We start from the raw sequence: 16,430 nt of genomic DNA, 5'->3' as shown, positions 1-16,430 counted from the left end.
GTGATTTATTCCATATGCCATTTCTATTTACTTTTGCAGTTTCAGCCCCCCTGAACGAACGGTTTGATTACAGTAAAAAGTAGCGATATATAATACATATTTCCTTTCTGTACATTTAACACTATAGATATTGATTTTCCTAGCCAAGAATTTCATGCTGGATTGACAATTTTCTGTGACTATATAATCATTGTGAACTATTCGTTTATTGTGAAATATGAATACCACTCTTACGGCATTATTGATTTTATTCAGTCACAGTGAGAGCAGTGACGGGGACCCGGGCGACATGACACCGTGTAACGCATCTCCAAGTATAGCGGCTATGTTATTTCGACCCATTCGCCAGCCTAATGACCTGGAAGACATGTGGCGCGCTCACCTGTTGTCTCTCATGGCCGCCGATGCTCCCATCCTGCACCCCAGTCGAACTTGTACTCTATACAGCACTGTCTTCACAGTAAGTTTATGACATTATGAGAAGAATAAGTCATATCATAAAAAGTATAGATCTTGGACTCTTTCAGGGTCTCTCATCTTGAAGGCTTAACTTGTCTGGTTAAGGTGAAGGTACTGTTTCAAAAGTCTCCAGGAGAGGAGAGGTCCTCTTTGTTATAAATCCAAGGTTTTAGGGGTTATTGCCTGTAGCAAAGTAGTCTTTACGTTAATTTTTCAGATGGCAACATTTGCAGCTTTTGCTTAAAGCATAATCTTTCACTGGTTAGTAGTGTGATTTTTTTTTTCTGCAGGAATCCGTTGTAAAGTTCAGCGAACTGGTCAGCGAAAGTGGCCAGTATCTTCTTGACAACAATGAAATGATGCACAGCTCATCTGTTTTCCTTCAGCAAATGGAGGTATAAATGTCTGCACACAGTGTATTGTATTATAATGTACTATGTATTATAATATGTATTAATGATTCAAGTGTTCAGTTGATTTTGGGGCTTCAGAGAGCAATTACCGAGATCTGAATCATAATTCAACCCTAGGTTTGGGAAATACTAAGCAACTTAAATCACAGAAACTTGAATATTACTGAGCTACTAAGTTTACGGTAACTTAAAAGTTTTATGAGGTTGGTCCAATTGTAAATAATATATAATTCCCATTCTCGTTGTGCAGGGATTTGTCGTTGAATCTTTACTAAAATTTATGAATTTAATGGCAAAAGTCTGTAAATTTCATATTGCAAATATGTATGTAGTAAGTTTTGACATATTTGTTTGAAAATGATGGATAATTATTCTGTAAAATTAAACTTCACACCCGCTGATTCATGGATTATTATTCAGGCTGTAGCATCATTAGCCCCTCTAGCATACATTTACGTGGATGCAGCGTTACTGGCAAGTACACAGTTGACTCAGAGATTCCGCTCCACCTTCATTGCCCTCCATGAGCATCTTGATACCTATTTGGATAAGAGAGATAGTGCTATTGTCGTAAGTAATACTGTACTTTACGTATTCACTTGTTGTTGAGTTGAGGATTTGTCTGGTTATGAAGCATCCACCACCTACATTAATTTTGATTAAAGAGAATGGAAATATATTTATTATGTTTTTGAAGATTTTTGGCTATTTGTCATCCAGAACCTACAGTAAGTATGATTGAAGAGAGTGGAAATATATGTTATATTTCTGAAGATTTTTGGTTATTAAGCATCCAGTGTGTGTGCCATAGCTTTGTAACTGTTTCAAGTTTGCTCTCTTGACAATATTTTCTGTCACCTAACATCTCTTCATTTCCATTTTAAGTGTCTGGATGGTATAAAGTCAACGCTGAAATTGCAGAACCTTGGGGAAAGCCTTTCAGAATTGTGCGCTGATGAACAGCACATTGATCTGTGCCGCTGCTTGTATAAACTCCACTTCCAGCTGTCCTTACTCTTCGACACTTACGTGAAGCTCATTGTCGCCCTTCTCCAGGCTGCAAGGACTGCGCAGGTAAATGCAAGCAGTCTTTCTTTAGTATTGAAGTTTCCTTATCTAGTCTGCATTGGAGTATGCCATATGATGACTTTCAGAATTGCTTAAGCCTTAAGCATCTACCATAAGAATTGTACTGTGTATTTTTAATGATAAGTGGATTGGCATTTTTAAATTTGTTCCGATACGTAAACAAACCTCGTTCCTTTAAACAATAGGAAGGTAACTAGCCGCACTGGGCGGTCGTCAGCTTCGAACAAGGGGAGAAACGGTAGAACTGCTCTGTCCGATAGTGCGCGCGCACGCGGCGCCCGAGAGGTGAAGAATCACTTTGCTTTCGGCCGCGGGTGTGAAGGACGTGTTCGTCACGCTCTCTGCCCGCTTCATCGTTCGTTTATGCTTTGTTTATATGGTACTTGTTTTCTATAATGGTTTGTTTGACTTTGAAAAGAACTGTAAGTACACTGTTTTCATGTTTCATACTTAATTATGAACAACATGGAGCTACTCGCCGAGATGCGGCGATTTCCTCTTTTCATGAATTGAACCCTTGAATATGGTCCGGATGCCGAGGGCGGACGCTCGCGCGAGTCATACATTCTGGGCGAAAAGTGTGTAATTGAAAAATGTAAGTACCCTTTTCATTATATTTTAGGCCTGTGCGTTCCTACCGAAGAGTGTGATTGCGCTCGACACGATGCCTTTTTATTTTTGTATAACTAGGAATGCAATGAAAGTGGATTCGCAATTGCCAATATTTTCTTTTCATTTTCAGTTTATTTTATTTGCATGAATTTAATTTGGATCAATTTTCGTTCTTTACCCGGAATTGATCCTTCGATTATTTTATTTGAAAGTGAAATCGCACAGTGCAGTTATTCTGTTTCATTCCAAATATTTTTATGATACATCATATATTTGGATCAAGTTTCCGTTCTTACCCGGGAATGATCTTTTCCCCCTTTAAGTTCTATGAAGTGAATCGCAAGGGCAGATTCTGTTCATTTTCATATACTTTCATGCTGTGCGGGGGTAGGGGAAGCGAAGGTCTGCCAGGAAGTCGTCGGAGAAAGCTCTCCGAGGGACTCCCTGTTTGGTATCGATTCTTCGTCTTCGTTCCTGCCCCCTCCGCCCAGCTTCTATCGTTGTTTGTATTTGGGTTTCTTGCGTTCGGGGGTGTGAGGCAAGCCTCCCCCCGTGAGTGAGGGAACCACTCTTACTAATTCTATCTATGTTAACCGCCAGAGTGCTCACACCCCCGTGGGAGACGAAATTGGACAGGTATGGACACGCAGCGGCAGGGTGCGTTCTAGCATCCACGGGCATGCTGCAGCGTCTGCGAGGTCTGGTGGGTCTACACTACTACAAGGTATCCCCGCTTTCATGCTGTCCGCCCCCATCCTGGTCTACACTCCCCATGCATGTGCGGATGGACGCCGTCTGCCGCTAATAGGGCCGCCGCACGTTACCGAGGGGGTGTTGCCGCCGCCGCCTGTTTTCTAGTGTTCGCCTGCCCCAGGACTTCCGCTGTTCCAGCAGCTCGCCCCTGGACCGGGCCGCCAGGTACCCAGTTCCGCTGGCTGCCGATGATTTCTACGAGGCGATCGCTGCCATGCAGTACCGCCTGATGTGATTCCCGCTGTTGGCTGGCTGTCCCTTCTGGGTTACGCTGCCGTGTTCCTTGGGCCGCTCCTGAGCTGGTGCTGTTCTGCGCTCCTGAGCTGGTTGCTGATTCCTGTCGCTCCTGGTTCGGAGCCTGTCCATGCTGGTTCTGGCCCACGGGTGTCTGCCCAAGTCCCAGGTCCTTTCCGGGACAGGTGCAGTCGGGCCGTGTTGCTTCGGCAATCAGCCCCGGCTCCGCTGGATGGAGGAACTGACGACTGTCCTGCGTGAGCTGACGAGGAAGAGGAGAGAGGAAGCTGTCATCTTCGTTCTTCATCTCTGCTGCTGCATCTTCCCCGTCGGACTTCTAAGGCCCATAAGCCGAAGAAAGAAGACAGGCTGCCTCCCCCCCCTAAGAAGTTCTCCTTCGGGAAACTTCTAAGGGGCCCGTCCCACCTCGGTGGGAAGGGGGTCTTCTGTGGTCTCCTTGTCCTCGGGAGCGGGGCCCGTATCCCTTCCGTAAGGAAGAGATTAGACGGGGACAGAGGAGTATCGGTTAGCTCTGGTACTTCCCGCCCTGGGCTAGGGCGATGCCGCTACGCCATGTTCCCCGGCTCCGGTCTCCTCGTTAGCGGGAGATCCCGAGTGTACACTCTCCCTCGGGCGAGACCGTGCAGCCAAAGTTCGGCGCCAGAGGTTCGCTCGGCGCCAAGGAACAAGGCACGGGCAGAAGGCTTGGCGAGACCGCTCAGGTGACTCTCGCCAGGCAGCTGGCCGCTCTCGCAGCGGACAAGCTGGTACGGGTTCTTGTTATTCCCCCTAGAGACTCCTTCGGGAACTCTCGAAGGGCTCGGTCAGATTCCGGTGTGACGGGGGGTCTTTGCTGGTCCTCCTGTTCTTTCGGGAACGGTGCCGTCCCCCTTCTGAGAAGAAGAAGAAGACGGGGACCAAGGGTGTGCTGGCTACCGCTGGTACACCCTCGCTGGTCTTGGCAGCTAATGCTGCTTAAGGCCAGGTACCGGCTCGGTTTCTCGTCCGCGAGAAGTTCCGAGGTACGATCTCATTCGGGTGACTGTGCAGCCAAAGTTAATACGTCTGAGTTCGCTCAGCGTCAACCGGAGGCATGGAGCAGAAGAATGTCGAGAGCCTCTCGGTGAACTCTCGCCAGGGCAGCGGCCGCTCTCGCAGTCGACCAGCCGGTACTCGGCCGTGGACGTGACGGTCTCTGAACGGCCACGGGTTGAGGCTGGGAAGAGGTCCCCCAGGTCCCCTCGACCGACGGGTACCCGCCTCGGCTGGTACCAGCGGTTTGACGTGCCGCGAGGACGCTCACCGGTCTCACGGCGAAAGCGAGCTCTGCAGGCACCGACCCGACGCTCCCACAGGGGAGCAGGGCGGATACGGTGACCAGAGCAGCTCGTCTGACGCACGGGACCGGGGGTCGACGTGTCAGTCGAGCCGCTCGCCACCAGGTGAGCGGCACGGGCCAGGCCTGCAGGGATTCGATTCCCCACCGCGGGTGTTGATTGGAGCAGCCCCCAGTACGCTGGTCCTGCCAGCGAGCGGGGGGGAGGGAGGTCAGGTCTGTTCTCTCACTACTTCAAACCTTCATCGGGCTACACCCCGGAAGACGTGAGGTAGCTAGGAGTGATCGTGAGGAGTGTGCGCCGCTCACGATCCCGTTCACGACCCCCGTCACGACGCCGCACGTGCCACGTTATGTCTTAGGACCAAACCAGGACGCTACGCGCAATGATTGGAGCGACCGCAGGAGGGAGAGGGGGTAGGCGTCCAGTTCTGTCTCTCCGAACCGTCAACTTCCTCGGCATACGCCAGGGAAGATAGCGAGGTATATAGGAGTGATCGTTGTGAGAGATGCGCAGCTCCATCGATCCCGTCACGACGCCGCACGTGACCAGGTTGGTCGTAGGACAATACCAGGGACCGTACGCGCAAGTGATTGGAGGCAAAACCGTCGAGTGAATCTTGTGCTGGTCATTCTTCTAAGGAGGAGGGTCCTGGGAGCTGCTCTGTTGGAGGGACTGGACGGTCCTACTCCCTCAAGACGCCTGTAAACTTTCCCACCCGAGATCTCAGAGATACTTTTACCCAGGTTATTGCACTGATTCGTCAGCACAACGACCGGGGGAAAGCGATCGCCGCTCCACCCAGCAGAGCCCATGTTGCTCGAGTCGTTTTGGGGCCGAGAGGGAAAAACCCAAACCGACGGCGGGTTTTGCCGCGATCGGAGCTTGCCGATTCTGTCTTGAACCAGAGTCATTCGTCTCCTGTGGACAAGAAGGCTCTCTCAGTTCTCTGGCGGTCGATTCAAGTACTTCCAAATCCTCTAATGCGACAGCGGCGTTTCTACGTGTCTTCGGACACCGTATTTAAATACTCCTTCGGTCCTCATGAGAGATTTCGACCTCGAACGAGGACTGGAATGAGCGGAGGGACGGTATCGGCTCTCTCCTGTCCAGGCGTCGATCAAGCCCCACCCAGACGACGTTCACAGTTGGCGGGCAGACCCTACCTACAGTGAGAGTTCGTAACCCCTCCACGGGAAAACGTTTTCTCGGACGAGACGTTTTCCCAGACTCGGAGAGGCCATCGCTGCAAGGCGAGGCTGCTCCTTTTACTTCTTCCAACTGCTTTAGTTCCACTGGGAAGGCAGCGAGTATCCAAATTCCTCCCCATTCCCTCTCTCCTTCCGGCTACGAGGAAAGGGGAAGGATCCTACAGAGATTTCTGTGTAGGATCCACGTTGGGGACTGCGCTACCAGGGGGCGACCTTAGGGTCCTACCTGACGTAAGCCACGGTCGTTGAGGAGGGATCCTGCCCCATTATCGATTTCTCACGGGAAATCGGAGAGGACAACCAGCCGATATCGTCTGAAGAATCGGTGGGGGTTTCGCAGATGCTAGAATTATACGATTCTAGCGCATTCAGGAGTGTTCAGAGTGTCTTACGATCCTACCCAAACACTTAGGCGGACCACGAGTCCAAATGTGAGCGAGAACGAGAATCCCCGATAGTTACACGATAATCGGGAACCTCGCCTATGCTCGAATCCTGAATTTCTAGAATTAGGGAAGAGACTGCTGCTGCAAAGAAGACATCTCACAGTAGGCGTACCAACCTGGAAATAGAGGGAAGAACGGACGGGGAATATCCAGTTAGTCTGGAATATCGTCTAGTTATTCGGTTCCAATTGAAGCTTTCCTTCGAGGAAGGACTTCACTCACTCTCTTTAATTAGAGAACGAAAGGGTTTGGTCGATCTCCAAATCCTTATTTGTTTTCTTGAAGGAAAGAATTTAGGATTGGAGTCGTTGTTCAGAATCCTACAAATATATCTACGTATTTAAACCTCCGACATGATTCTGCTAAGCAGTTTGAAGGTCCGAAGGGTAGGCGCATATCCGGATATTCTACGGATTGCGGACTTAGACGAAAAGTATTCTAATTGAACTGCAACCCGGTTGCCTGCAACCTCCCAGAGTTTCCAGTTCCAAATTTTATTATATTATGGTGTTGTCACAACCACCACCATTTAAGCTTTTATATTACCGAAATTCCGTTTCGCTTAAAATATAATGCTCAGCACTCTTTTTATTCTCAGTGGTTCTAGCCGAAACGCAATTCCTTCGTGGAAAGGATTACTGGCCAAACTCAGGATGACGAGGTCAGCGACAGCTACGCGTAGTTTTCCATGCCCGAGGCATTTCAGTATCAGCTGCCGCTTTGAGATAGAACGGTTGCTTTTATGTCTTTCTCACTGCTTTGATTGAAGAACAACCCGTATCTCTGCCCAACAATGAGGACTTAAAGTCTTGATTAACGGGGATTCTCGCATACATGAATGACCATCACTGCTGTGAAACGCTATATTCATCGTCTTTCGTATTGGCGAGAATTTTAAACAGAGATTATATATTCGACTCTCACTTTCGTTACCGCACGGTAACAGAATTCTGTATAGTCTCTTGCTGCATCGGATCCCGATAAGCGAATGATTTTGCGGAAATCTGAGTTTGGCCTAAAAATATCTTGTATGTCGGAGGTGTACAATGTTCATTGTCACCAGGATTAGACAGATGTATTGGAAAGACATAGCCTACTCCCACACGCCAGCTCTACTTCCAAACGTTCAGCCCATGAGAAGCAGTTCTTCAAGGGCTCTCACATGTGGGTTCATTACTGAAGAACGCCCCAGCTTTAATTGCACAACGGACAGCAACTGAAATGGCGGTTCAGCGTTTCACGTCATTTGTATAAAGCACAGGTTTTAGAATCTTGAGATTCTCTCTCGATTCAGCTGGAAGGACGTTAGTTGCATTCTTGCCACCTGTCTTCAACTCACATATTGTTGTTTCTCCTTAAGCGAGATTCAACGCTCTATGAGATTTTCTTGCCATCAGGGACCTCTGGTCTTTTGAAGGCAATTGACTTTCGCCTTTTGAGTTATGCATTAAGAGAATCATCGCCGCGCCGTCCGCCATGGTGACTAACAAATATTATTTTGTTCCTGGATACGTAATACAAACTCGGTCCTTTAACAAAGGAAGGTAACTAGCAGGCAGTGGGACGGTCGAAGCTCCGAAACAAGGGGAGAACGGTTAGTTAACTGGCTTGTCGTCGCTGCGCTGCGCGACCCGAGAGGTGAAGAACCACTTTGCTTTCGGCCGCGGGTGTGAAGGACGTGTTCGTCATCGCCTCTCTGCCGCTTCATCGTGTATGCTTTGTTTGATATTGTTTTTTTCTAATAATGGTTTGGGTTGCCGAGAGCTTGATTGCGCTCGGCAAGAGCCGCTTATTTGGATCAATTTGTTTCTTACCCGGGAATTAATCCTTACGATTATTGCTGTGAAAGTGTAAAATAGCAAGGCAGTTATTGTTCATTTCATATAATATTTATGGATAGCATCATATTATTATGGATCACAGTTTCCGCTCTTACCGGGTAATGATTTTTCCCTCTTTTAAGTTCTATTGAAGTGAATCGCAAGTGCCAGTATTCTCGTTTCGTTTCCATATTACTTTTCACGGCTGTGCGGGGGTAGGGGAAGCGAAGGTCCTGCCAGGGAAGGTAGTCGGAAAAGCCTCTCCCGCGGACTCCCTTGGTATTCCGATTCTCGGTCTTCTTTTCTGCCCCCCCGCTCGCTTCCCTCGTAATTTTGTTTTGGGGTCTCCTTCATTCGGGGTGGGGCATGTCTCCCCCCACGGCTGTTGAGGGACCCATAACTTTACTAATCTGTCTGTGTGCTACCGCAGGTGCTACAGCCATGGGAGACGACCTGGACAGGTAGGGACCACTGCGGCTGCAGGGGTTGCCTAGCATCCACGATTCTGCTGCAGAGTCTAGCGAAGTCTGGGGCGGTGAACCTTGGATGTGGTCTCCACTAAACTTCACGGCCGCTTATGCTGCTTCCCCACTGCTGGTCTACACTCCCCATGCTGTGTCGGTGACGCCGTATGCCCTTCTAGGGCCGGGTCGACGCGTACCGGAGGAGGGGATTGCCGCCCCGCCTGTGGTTTTCTCGTGTTGCCTGCCCAGGGACTTCCGCGTCCAGCAGCTCGCCCCTGGGAACGGCCGCCAGTACCACGCTGGTGCCGATGATCTACGAGCGAGGCTGGCCTGCCGTATGGGCGACATTTTTGGCGGCCCTTTCGTGATGTGGTTCCCGCTACTGCTTGCTTGTCCCTTCGTGGTTACCGCTGCCGCTGTTCCTTGACGCTAACTGAGCTGGTGCTGTCCTGTCGATCCTGTTCCTGCGCTGTCATGCTGGTCCTGCCCATGTGTGTCGTTCCCCAGTCCAGGCTCCTTCCGGACAGGGTGCAGTCGGGCCGTGTTGCCTTCGGCAATAGGCCCCGATCGGCCTGGATGGAGGACCTGACGATGTCTGCGTGAGCTGGACGAAGAAGAGGAAGGTGTCATCTTCGTCTCGTCTGTTCCTCCTCTTTCCCCTTCGACTTCTAAGGCTCATAAGCCGAAGAAGTGAAGAAGGCTGCTCCCCCCCTACGAAGTCTCCTTCGGGAACTTCCTAAGGGCACGCCCACCTTCGGTGGACGGGGGGTCCTTCTGCTTGGCCTCCTGATCCTTGGGAGCGGGGCCCGTCTCCCCTTCCGTAAGGAAAGAGATAGACGGGGACCAGAGGAGTATCGGTTAGCTATGGTACTTCTCGCATGGTGCTAGCGGCGATGCCGCACGCCAGGTTCCGGCTCGGTCGCTTCGTTCGCGGGGAGATCCCGGTTACGCTCTCCCCTCGGGAGACCGTGCAGCCAAAGTTATGGCGCCAAGTTCGCTCGGAACGCCAAAGACCACGGCACGGAGCAGAAGGCTGGCGAGACCAGTTCAGGTTGACTCTTCCAGGCCAGCGGCCGCTCTCGGCAGCGACCAGCTGGTTAACCGGGTTGTTAATTCCCCCTAAGAAGACTCATTCGGGGAACTTCGAAGGGTCGTCACACTCCGGTGTGACGGGGGGAGTTCTTCTGCTGGTCATCCTGTTCCTTCGGGAACGGGGCCGTCTCACCTCGGAGAAGAAAGAAGAAACGGGACAAGGGCACCTGTGCTGGCTACCGCGGGTACACCATGCCTGGTTTGGCAGCTCTGCTGCTAAGCAGTACCGGCTCGGTTTCTCGTCCGCGAGAAGTTCCGAGTGGTACGATCTCCTTCGGGTGACGTGCAGCCAAAGTTAAGACGCATGAGTTCGCTCAGGTCATGACGAGGCACGGAGCAGAAAGGACTGTTCTGAGAGCCGCCTAGTGACTCTCGCCAGGCCAGCGGCGCTCTAGCACGCGACCAGCCGGTACCTCGGGTGACGTGACGGTCTCTGACCGGCACGGGTTGAGGCTGGGTAAAGAGGTCCCCCAGGTCCCCTCGAAGACGGTACCAGCCTCGGCTGGTACAGCGGTTGTTGGGACAAGTGTGCCGCGAGGACGCTCACCGGTCTCACGGCGAAGCGAGCTCTGCAGGTCACCTGACCGCAGCTTTTTTTTTCCCACAGGGAACGGGCGGATACGGTGACCAGCAGCAAGCTGTCTGACGCAAGGGACCGCACGGGTCGAGTGCTCAGTCGAGCCGCTCGCCACAGGGTGAGCGGCCACGGCCAGGACCTGAAGATCGTCCCACAGCGGGGTGGTGATCGGCATGCAGGCCCCCCACGCTACGCTGGTCTTGCCAGCGAGGGGAGGGAGGTTCAGGTCGTATCTCCACTACCTTCAACTTCCTTTTTTCGGCTACACCGGGAAGAGCGAGGGGTAGCTAGGAGTGATACGTGAGAGGACAAGCGCGCTCACGATCCCGTCACGACGCAGCACGTGCCCAGGTTGGTCTTAGGGACCAATCCAGGACGTAAGAGCAAGTGATTGGAGGCAACCGTCAGGGAATCTGTTGCTGGTCCTTCTTCGGAAGGAGGAGGGCTGGGAGTGCTCTTGTTGGAGGACTGGACGGTCCTAATCCTCAGACGCTCGTTAACTTCCGAGATTCAGAGTAACTTTACCCAAGGTTATTGCACTGATTCGTAGCACAAAAAAAAAACCCAAAAATGAACCGGGGGGAAGGATCGCCGCTCCCCACCAGCAGAGCCCAGTCTTGCCGAGTCGGTTTGGGCCGAGAGGGAAACCCAACCGACGGTGGGTATGCACGCGATCGGAGCTTGCCAGATTCTGTCTTGAACCATAGTCTCTCGTCTCCGGGTACAAGAAGGCTCTCTCAGTTCTGGGCCGGCGATCAAGCTACTCCACCTCCTCTACTGCGACAGCGGCGTTCTACGTGTCTTCGGAACACCGTATTTTAAAAATACTCCTGCGGGTCCCCTGAGAGGTTTCGACTCGACGCGGGACTGGAATGAGCGGAGGACGGTATCGGCTCTATCCGTCAGGTGTCGATTCAGCCCCCCCATGACGACGTTCAACCGTGGCGGCAGACCTCTACTACAGTGAGAGTTCGTAACCCTCCTCGGGGAAAACGTTTTCTCTGACGATACGTTTTCCCAGACTCTGAGGAGGCCAATCGCCGCAAGGCAGTATGGCTGCTCCTACTCTTCTCCACACTGCTAGTACTCCATGGGAGAACGGCGAGGGCGTAGTATCCAATTCCTCCCCATTCCCTCCTCCTTACGGCCTACGAGGGAAGGGGAAGGATCCTACAGGAGATTTCTTGTGAGGACCACGTTGGGGACCTGCCTACCGGGGGGACCTTCGGTCATACCTGACGTAAGCCCGGTCGTTGAGGAGGGACTATGCCCCATTTCGATTTCTACGGGATGAAGAGGGACCACCAGCCGATTATCGTTTGACGAATTCGGTGGGGGTTTCGCCAGGACTGCTTAGAATCTACGGAATTTCCTAGCGCATTCAGAGTGTTAGAGTTTCTACGATCTCCAAACACTTAGGCGAGACCACGGCCAAAGTGAGCGAGACGAGAATCCCCGATATGTTACACGATAATCGGGAACCTCGCCTATGCTCGAATTCTGGAATTTCTAGCATTAGGAGAAGACTGCTGCCGAAAGAAGACTATTCTCACATTAGGCGACCAACCTGGAATAGAGAAGACAACGGACGGGAATATTCCAGTTTGGCTGGAACCTATCGTCTTAGTATTCTGTCACCATGAGCTTCCTTGAGGAAGACTTCTCCTTCACTCTCCTAATAGAGAACGAAGGTGTCGATCTCAATCCTCTATTTTGTTTTCTGGAAGGAAAGAAGTAGGATGGAGATCGTTGTTCAGAATCCTACAAATATACTAAGTATATTAAATCGCGACATGATTTGCTAAGCAGTTGAATGGTCCGCGGGGTAGGCGCATATTCCTGGTTATTCTACGGATTGCGACTTAGACGAAAAGTATTCTAATTGAACTGCAACCCGGGTTGCCTGCAACCTCCCAGGAGTTTCCAGTTTCAATTTTATATACTTATGGTGTTGTCACACACACCATTTAAGCTTTTATATTTACCGAAATTCGTTTCGCTTAAATATAATTGCTCGAGCATATCTTTTTATGCTCGGTGGTTCTAGCCGAACGCATTCCTTCGTGGAAAGGATTACTTGGCAACTCAGGATGACGAGTCAGCGACAGCTACTGCGTATGAAATTGCCCGAGGCATTTCAGTATCAGCTGCCGCTTTGAGATAGACGGTTGTTTATGTCTTTCTCACTGCTTTGATTGAATAACAACCGTATCTCTGCCCAACAATCACGGACTAAGTCTCTGATTAACGGGATTCTCGCATACATGAATGACCATCTACTGCTGAGAAACGCTAGTATTCATCGTCTTCGGTATTGCGAGAATTTTAAACAGAGATATCTATTCGACTCTCATCTTTCTGTTTACCGCACGGTAACAGAATTCTGTAATAGTCTCTTGCTGCATCGTATCCCGATAATGCGAATGATTTTTGCGGAATCTGAGTTTGTCCTCAAAATATCTTGTATTCGGAGGTGTACAATTGTTCATTGTTCACCCTGGATTAGCAGATGTATTGAAAGACATCGCCTACTCCCACACCTGCCAGCTCTACTTCCAAACGTTCAGCCCATGAGAAGCAGTTCTTCAAGCGGCTCTCCCCTGTGTTTCATTACTGAAGAACGCCCCGCTTTCATTGCACAACGGACAGCAATGAAATGGCGGTTAGCGTTTTCAGTCATTTGTAAGCACAGGTTTAGAATCTTGAGATTCCTTCTCTCGATTCAGCTGGAAGACGTAGGTTGCATTCATTGCCTACCTTCGTCTTCAACGTCACATAGTGTTCTCCTTAAGCTGAGATTCAACGTCTATGAGATTTTCTTGCCATCAGGGACCTCGGTCTTTTGAAGGCAATTGACTTTCGCCTTTTGAGCTTATGCATTAAGAGAAATCATCGCCGCGCCGTCCGGCATCGGTGACTAACAAATATTTTATTTGTTTGGTCTCTCAGCATAACTCTTTGTAAGGGCGAAGGTCACGTGACTTACCCGGATGCTTGGACAACTTGCCTCTACTGATTCCGAACCAGTCAGTCGGCAGCTGTCAGAGCGCCCGAGTCAGTTACGAACATATGCTGTGGACTTAGTTCGGTTGGTTGTTCCAGAGCAATCATTACTTCGTCTTAATAGCTTGTCAGTATGAGTACTGTAAATAGAACCAAAGTCGAGAAGAGGGATAGGTCATACGAACTATTCCCTTCTTTTCGTCTTAGGTAACTGCATGACTTCTCTTGAGAAGTCAGCACAAAGGGCATGGGGATTTGTGACGCTCGATTTCGTACCGATCTTCGTAGCGAAGACTCAGAACCCTTCGGTAACTGACGATTGGTTCGAGTCCTTCACAATACCCTCCCTAATGGACGTCACCGCCTCCGATACGAAGGCTATGCTGCTTTGTCCTGTGAAGTGCGACGGAGCTGTCTGAAGAAACTCGACACCCAGGATGAGTGTGGACGCCTCTTTCATCATTCTCTCGCGTTCCGCAAGAACTTCTCCGTGGCGCAGGTAATGAAGGCAGGCGCCTGGTCCAACCGGACCGCATGCACCTCCTTCTACCTTCAGGATATTGCCCACAGTTCCTTGGATCTTTTTCCTTGGGAAAACCGTGGGGTGGTTGCTCAACACGTTGTAGTACCCAGACCCTCGCAGGCTGAACAGCATCGATCCTGGTGTGACCGTAAGAATGGATGAGAATGAGAGTGTGACTGGCTCCTCTTCCCATCTTTTTCTTCCCTCTATACCTTTGGGTTAGAGGGACACGGTCGTCACCCCTGCTGGTAAGGACGAGATGCAGGTGAGCTACTCAATAGAGCACCATCCTATCCCTTTCAGTAGGGATAGGAGTAAATATCCACACTTCCTCCAACAAGGGGGAGGAAGTGGATGCCAAATTGAGACAAACCCATCATTTTAATGATTGTCTCTTGCAAACAGGAACAAGTTCTTGCTTGCTGGTACGAAGAGATACTTGCCTCTCTCTTAGTACTTGGCCAGAGGTCTGACCATTGATCCTGGCGGTGCACACCCCGATCAATCGGACAGAGGTTTGGATCCCTCCCTTGCTCTTACGACCAGGGAGGCACTCCAGGTTGGACGAACACCAGTCTGTTCACCAAAAAGACTCAGATTCCTCCCACCAAGAAGTGAGTCTTCCTATTGTTAAAGGACCGAGGTTTGTATTACGTATCGGAACAAATGACAATTTGTCGAAAATTGCATTTTTTCCTAACTATACAAACCTGAGGTCCTTTACATATAGTCCCACCTCATGCCACCCCTCACTCTGCAACTTTTTGCATGGGCCTAAAGCAAAAGTGATTCTTCACCTCTCGGCGCGCGGTGCGCGCGCACGATCGGACAAGCAGTTAACTACCGTTCTCCCCTTGTTCGAAGCTTACGACCGTCCCAGCTGCCGCTAGTTACCTTCCTATTGTTAAAGGACCTCAGGTTTGTATAGTTAGGAAAAATGCAATTTTCGACAAATTGTCATATTTGTTTGGTCTCTCAGCATAACTCTTTAAAGGGCGAAGGTCACGTGACTTACCCGGATGCTTGGACAACTTGCCTCTACTGATTCCGAACCAGTCAGTCGGCAGCTGTCAGAGCGCCCGAGTCAGTTTACGAACTATGCTGTGGACTTAGTTGCGGTTGTTCCAGAGCAATCATTCACTCGTCTTAATAGCTTGTCAGTATGAGTACTGTACAAACCAAAGTCGAGAAGAGGGATAGGTCATACGACTATTCCCTTCTTTTCGTCTTAGGTAACTGCATGACTTCTCTTGAGAAGTCAAGCACAAAGGGATGGGGATTTGTGACGCTCGATTTCGTACCGATCTTCGTAGCGAAGACTCAGAACCCTTCGGTAACTGACGATTGGTTCGAGTCCTTCACAATACCCTCCCTTAATGGGACTTACACCGCCTCCGATACGAAGGCTATGCTGCTTTGTCCTGTGAAGGTGCGACGGAGTGTCTGAAGAAACTCACACCCAGGATGAGTGTGGACGCCTCTTCATCATTCTCTCGCGTTCCGCAAGAACTTCTCCGTGGCGCAGGTAATGAAGGCAGGCGCCTGGTCCAACCGGACCGCATGCACCTCCTTCTACCTTCAGGATATTGCCCACAGTTCCTTAGATCTTTTTCCTTGGGAACCGTGGTGGTTGCTCAACACGTTGTATTAACCCAGACCCTCGCAGGCTGAACAGCATCGAGTCCTGGTGTGACCGTAAGAATGGATGAGGAATGAGAGTGTGACTGGCTCCTCTTCCCATCTTTTTCTTCCCTCTACCTTTGGGTAGAGGGACACGGTCGTCACCCTGCTGGGTAAGGACGAGATGCAGGTGAGCTACTCAATAGAGCACCATCCTATCCCTTTCAGTAGGGATAGGAGTAAATATCCACCACTTCCTCCAACAAGGGGGAGGAAGTGGATGCCAAATTGAGACAAACCCATCATTTTATGATTGTCTCTTGCAAACAGGAACAAGTTCTTGCTTGCTGGTACGAAGAGATACGCTTGCCTCTCTCTTAGTACTTGGCCCAGAGGTCTGACCATTGATCCTGCGGTGCACACCCCGATCAATCGGACAGAGGTTTGGATCCCTCCCTTGCTCCTAACGACCAGGGAGGCACTCCAGGGTTGGACGAACACCAGTCTGTTCATCCAAAAAGACTCAGATTCCTCCCACCAAGAAGTGAGTCTTCCTATTGTTAAAGGACCGAGGGTTTGTATTACGTATCGGAACAAATGACAATTTGTCGAAAATTGCATTTTTCCTAACTATACAAACCTGAGGTCCTTTACATATAGTCCCACCTCATGCCACCCCTCACTCTGCAACTTTTTGCATGGGCCTAAAGCAAAAGTGATTCTTCACCTCTCTGGGCGCGCGCGCAGCGCACGATCGGACAAGCAGTTAACTACCGT

General features: G+C 50.3%; 1 protein-coding gene across 9 annotated transcripts in view; it reads left to right on the top strand.

Moving 5' to 3' along the window:
* Positions 1–16,430, top strand: part of LOC135213159 (protein furry-like) — a 165,044-nt gene that overhangs the window by 143,871 nt on the left and 4,743 nt on the right. For all 9 annotated transcript variants that reach the window (XM_064247163.1, XM_064247123.1, XM_064247130.1 and 6 more), the window contains 4 exons: positions 256–460; positions 750–854; positions 1,293–1,442; positions 1,758–1,946. In XM_064247163.1, coding sequence (XP_064103233.1) covers positions 256–460; positions 750–854; positions 1,293–1,442; positions 1,758–1,946 — 649 coding nt within the window. The remainder of the gene's footprint in view (positions 1–255; positions 461–749; positions 855–1,292; positions 1,443–1,757; positions 1,947–16,430) is intronic.

The sequence above is a fragment of the Macrobrachium nipponense genome, chromosome 19 (assembly GCF_015104395.2).
Source record: "Macrobrachium nipponense isolate FS-2020 chromosome 19, ASM1510439v2, whole genome shotgun sequence".
In the NCBI taxonomy this organism is placed as follows: domain Eukaryota; kingdom Metazoa; phylum Arthropoda; class Malacostraca; order Decapoda; family Palaemonidae; genus Macrobrachium; species Macrobrachium nipponense.
Note: the sequence above shows the minus strand (reverse complement) of the source record. Positions and strands in the feature narration are given on the sequence as shown.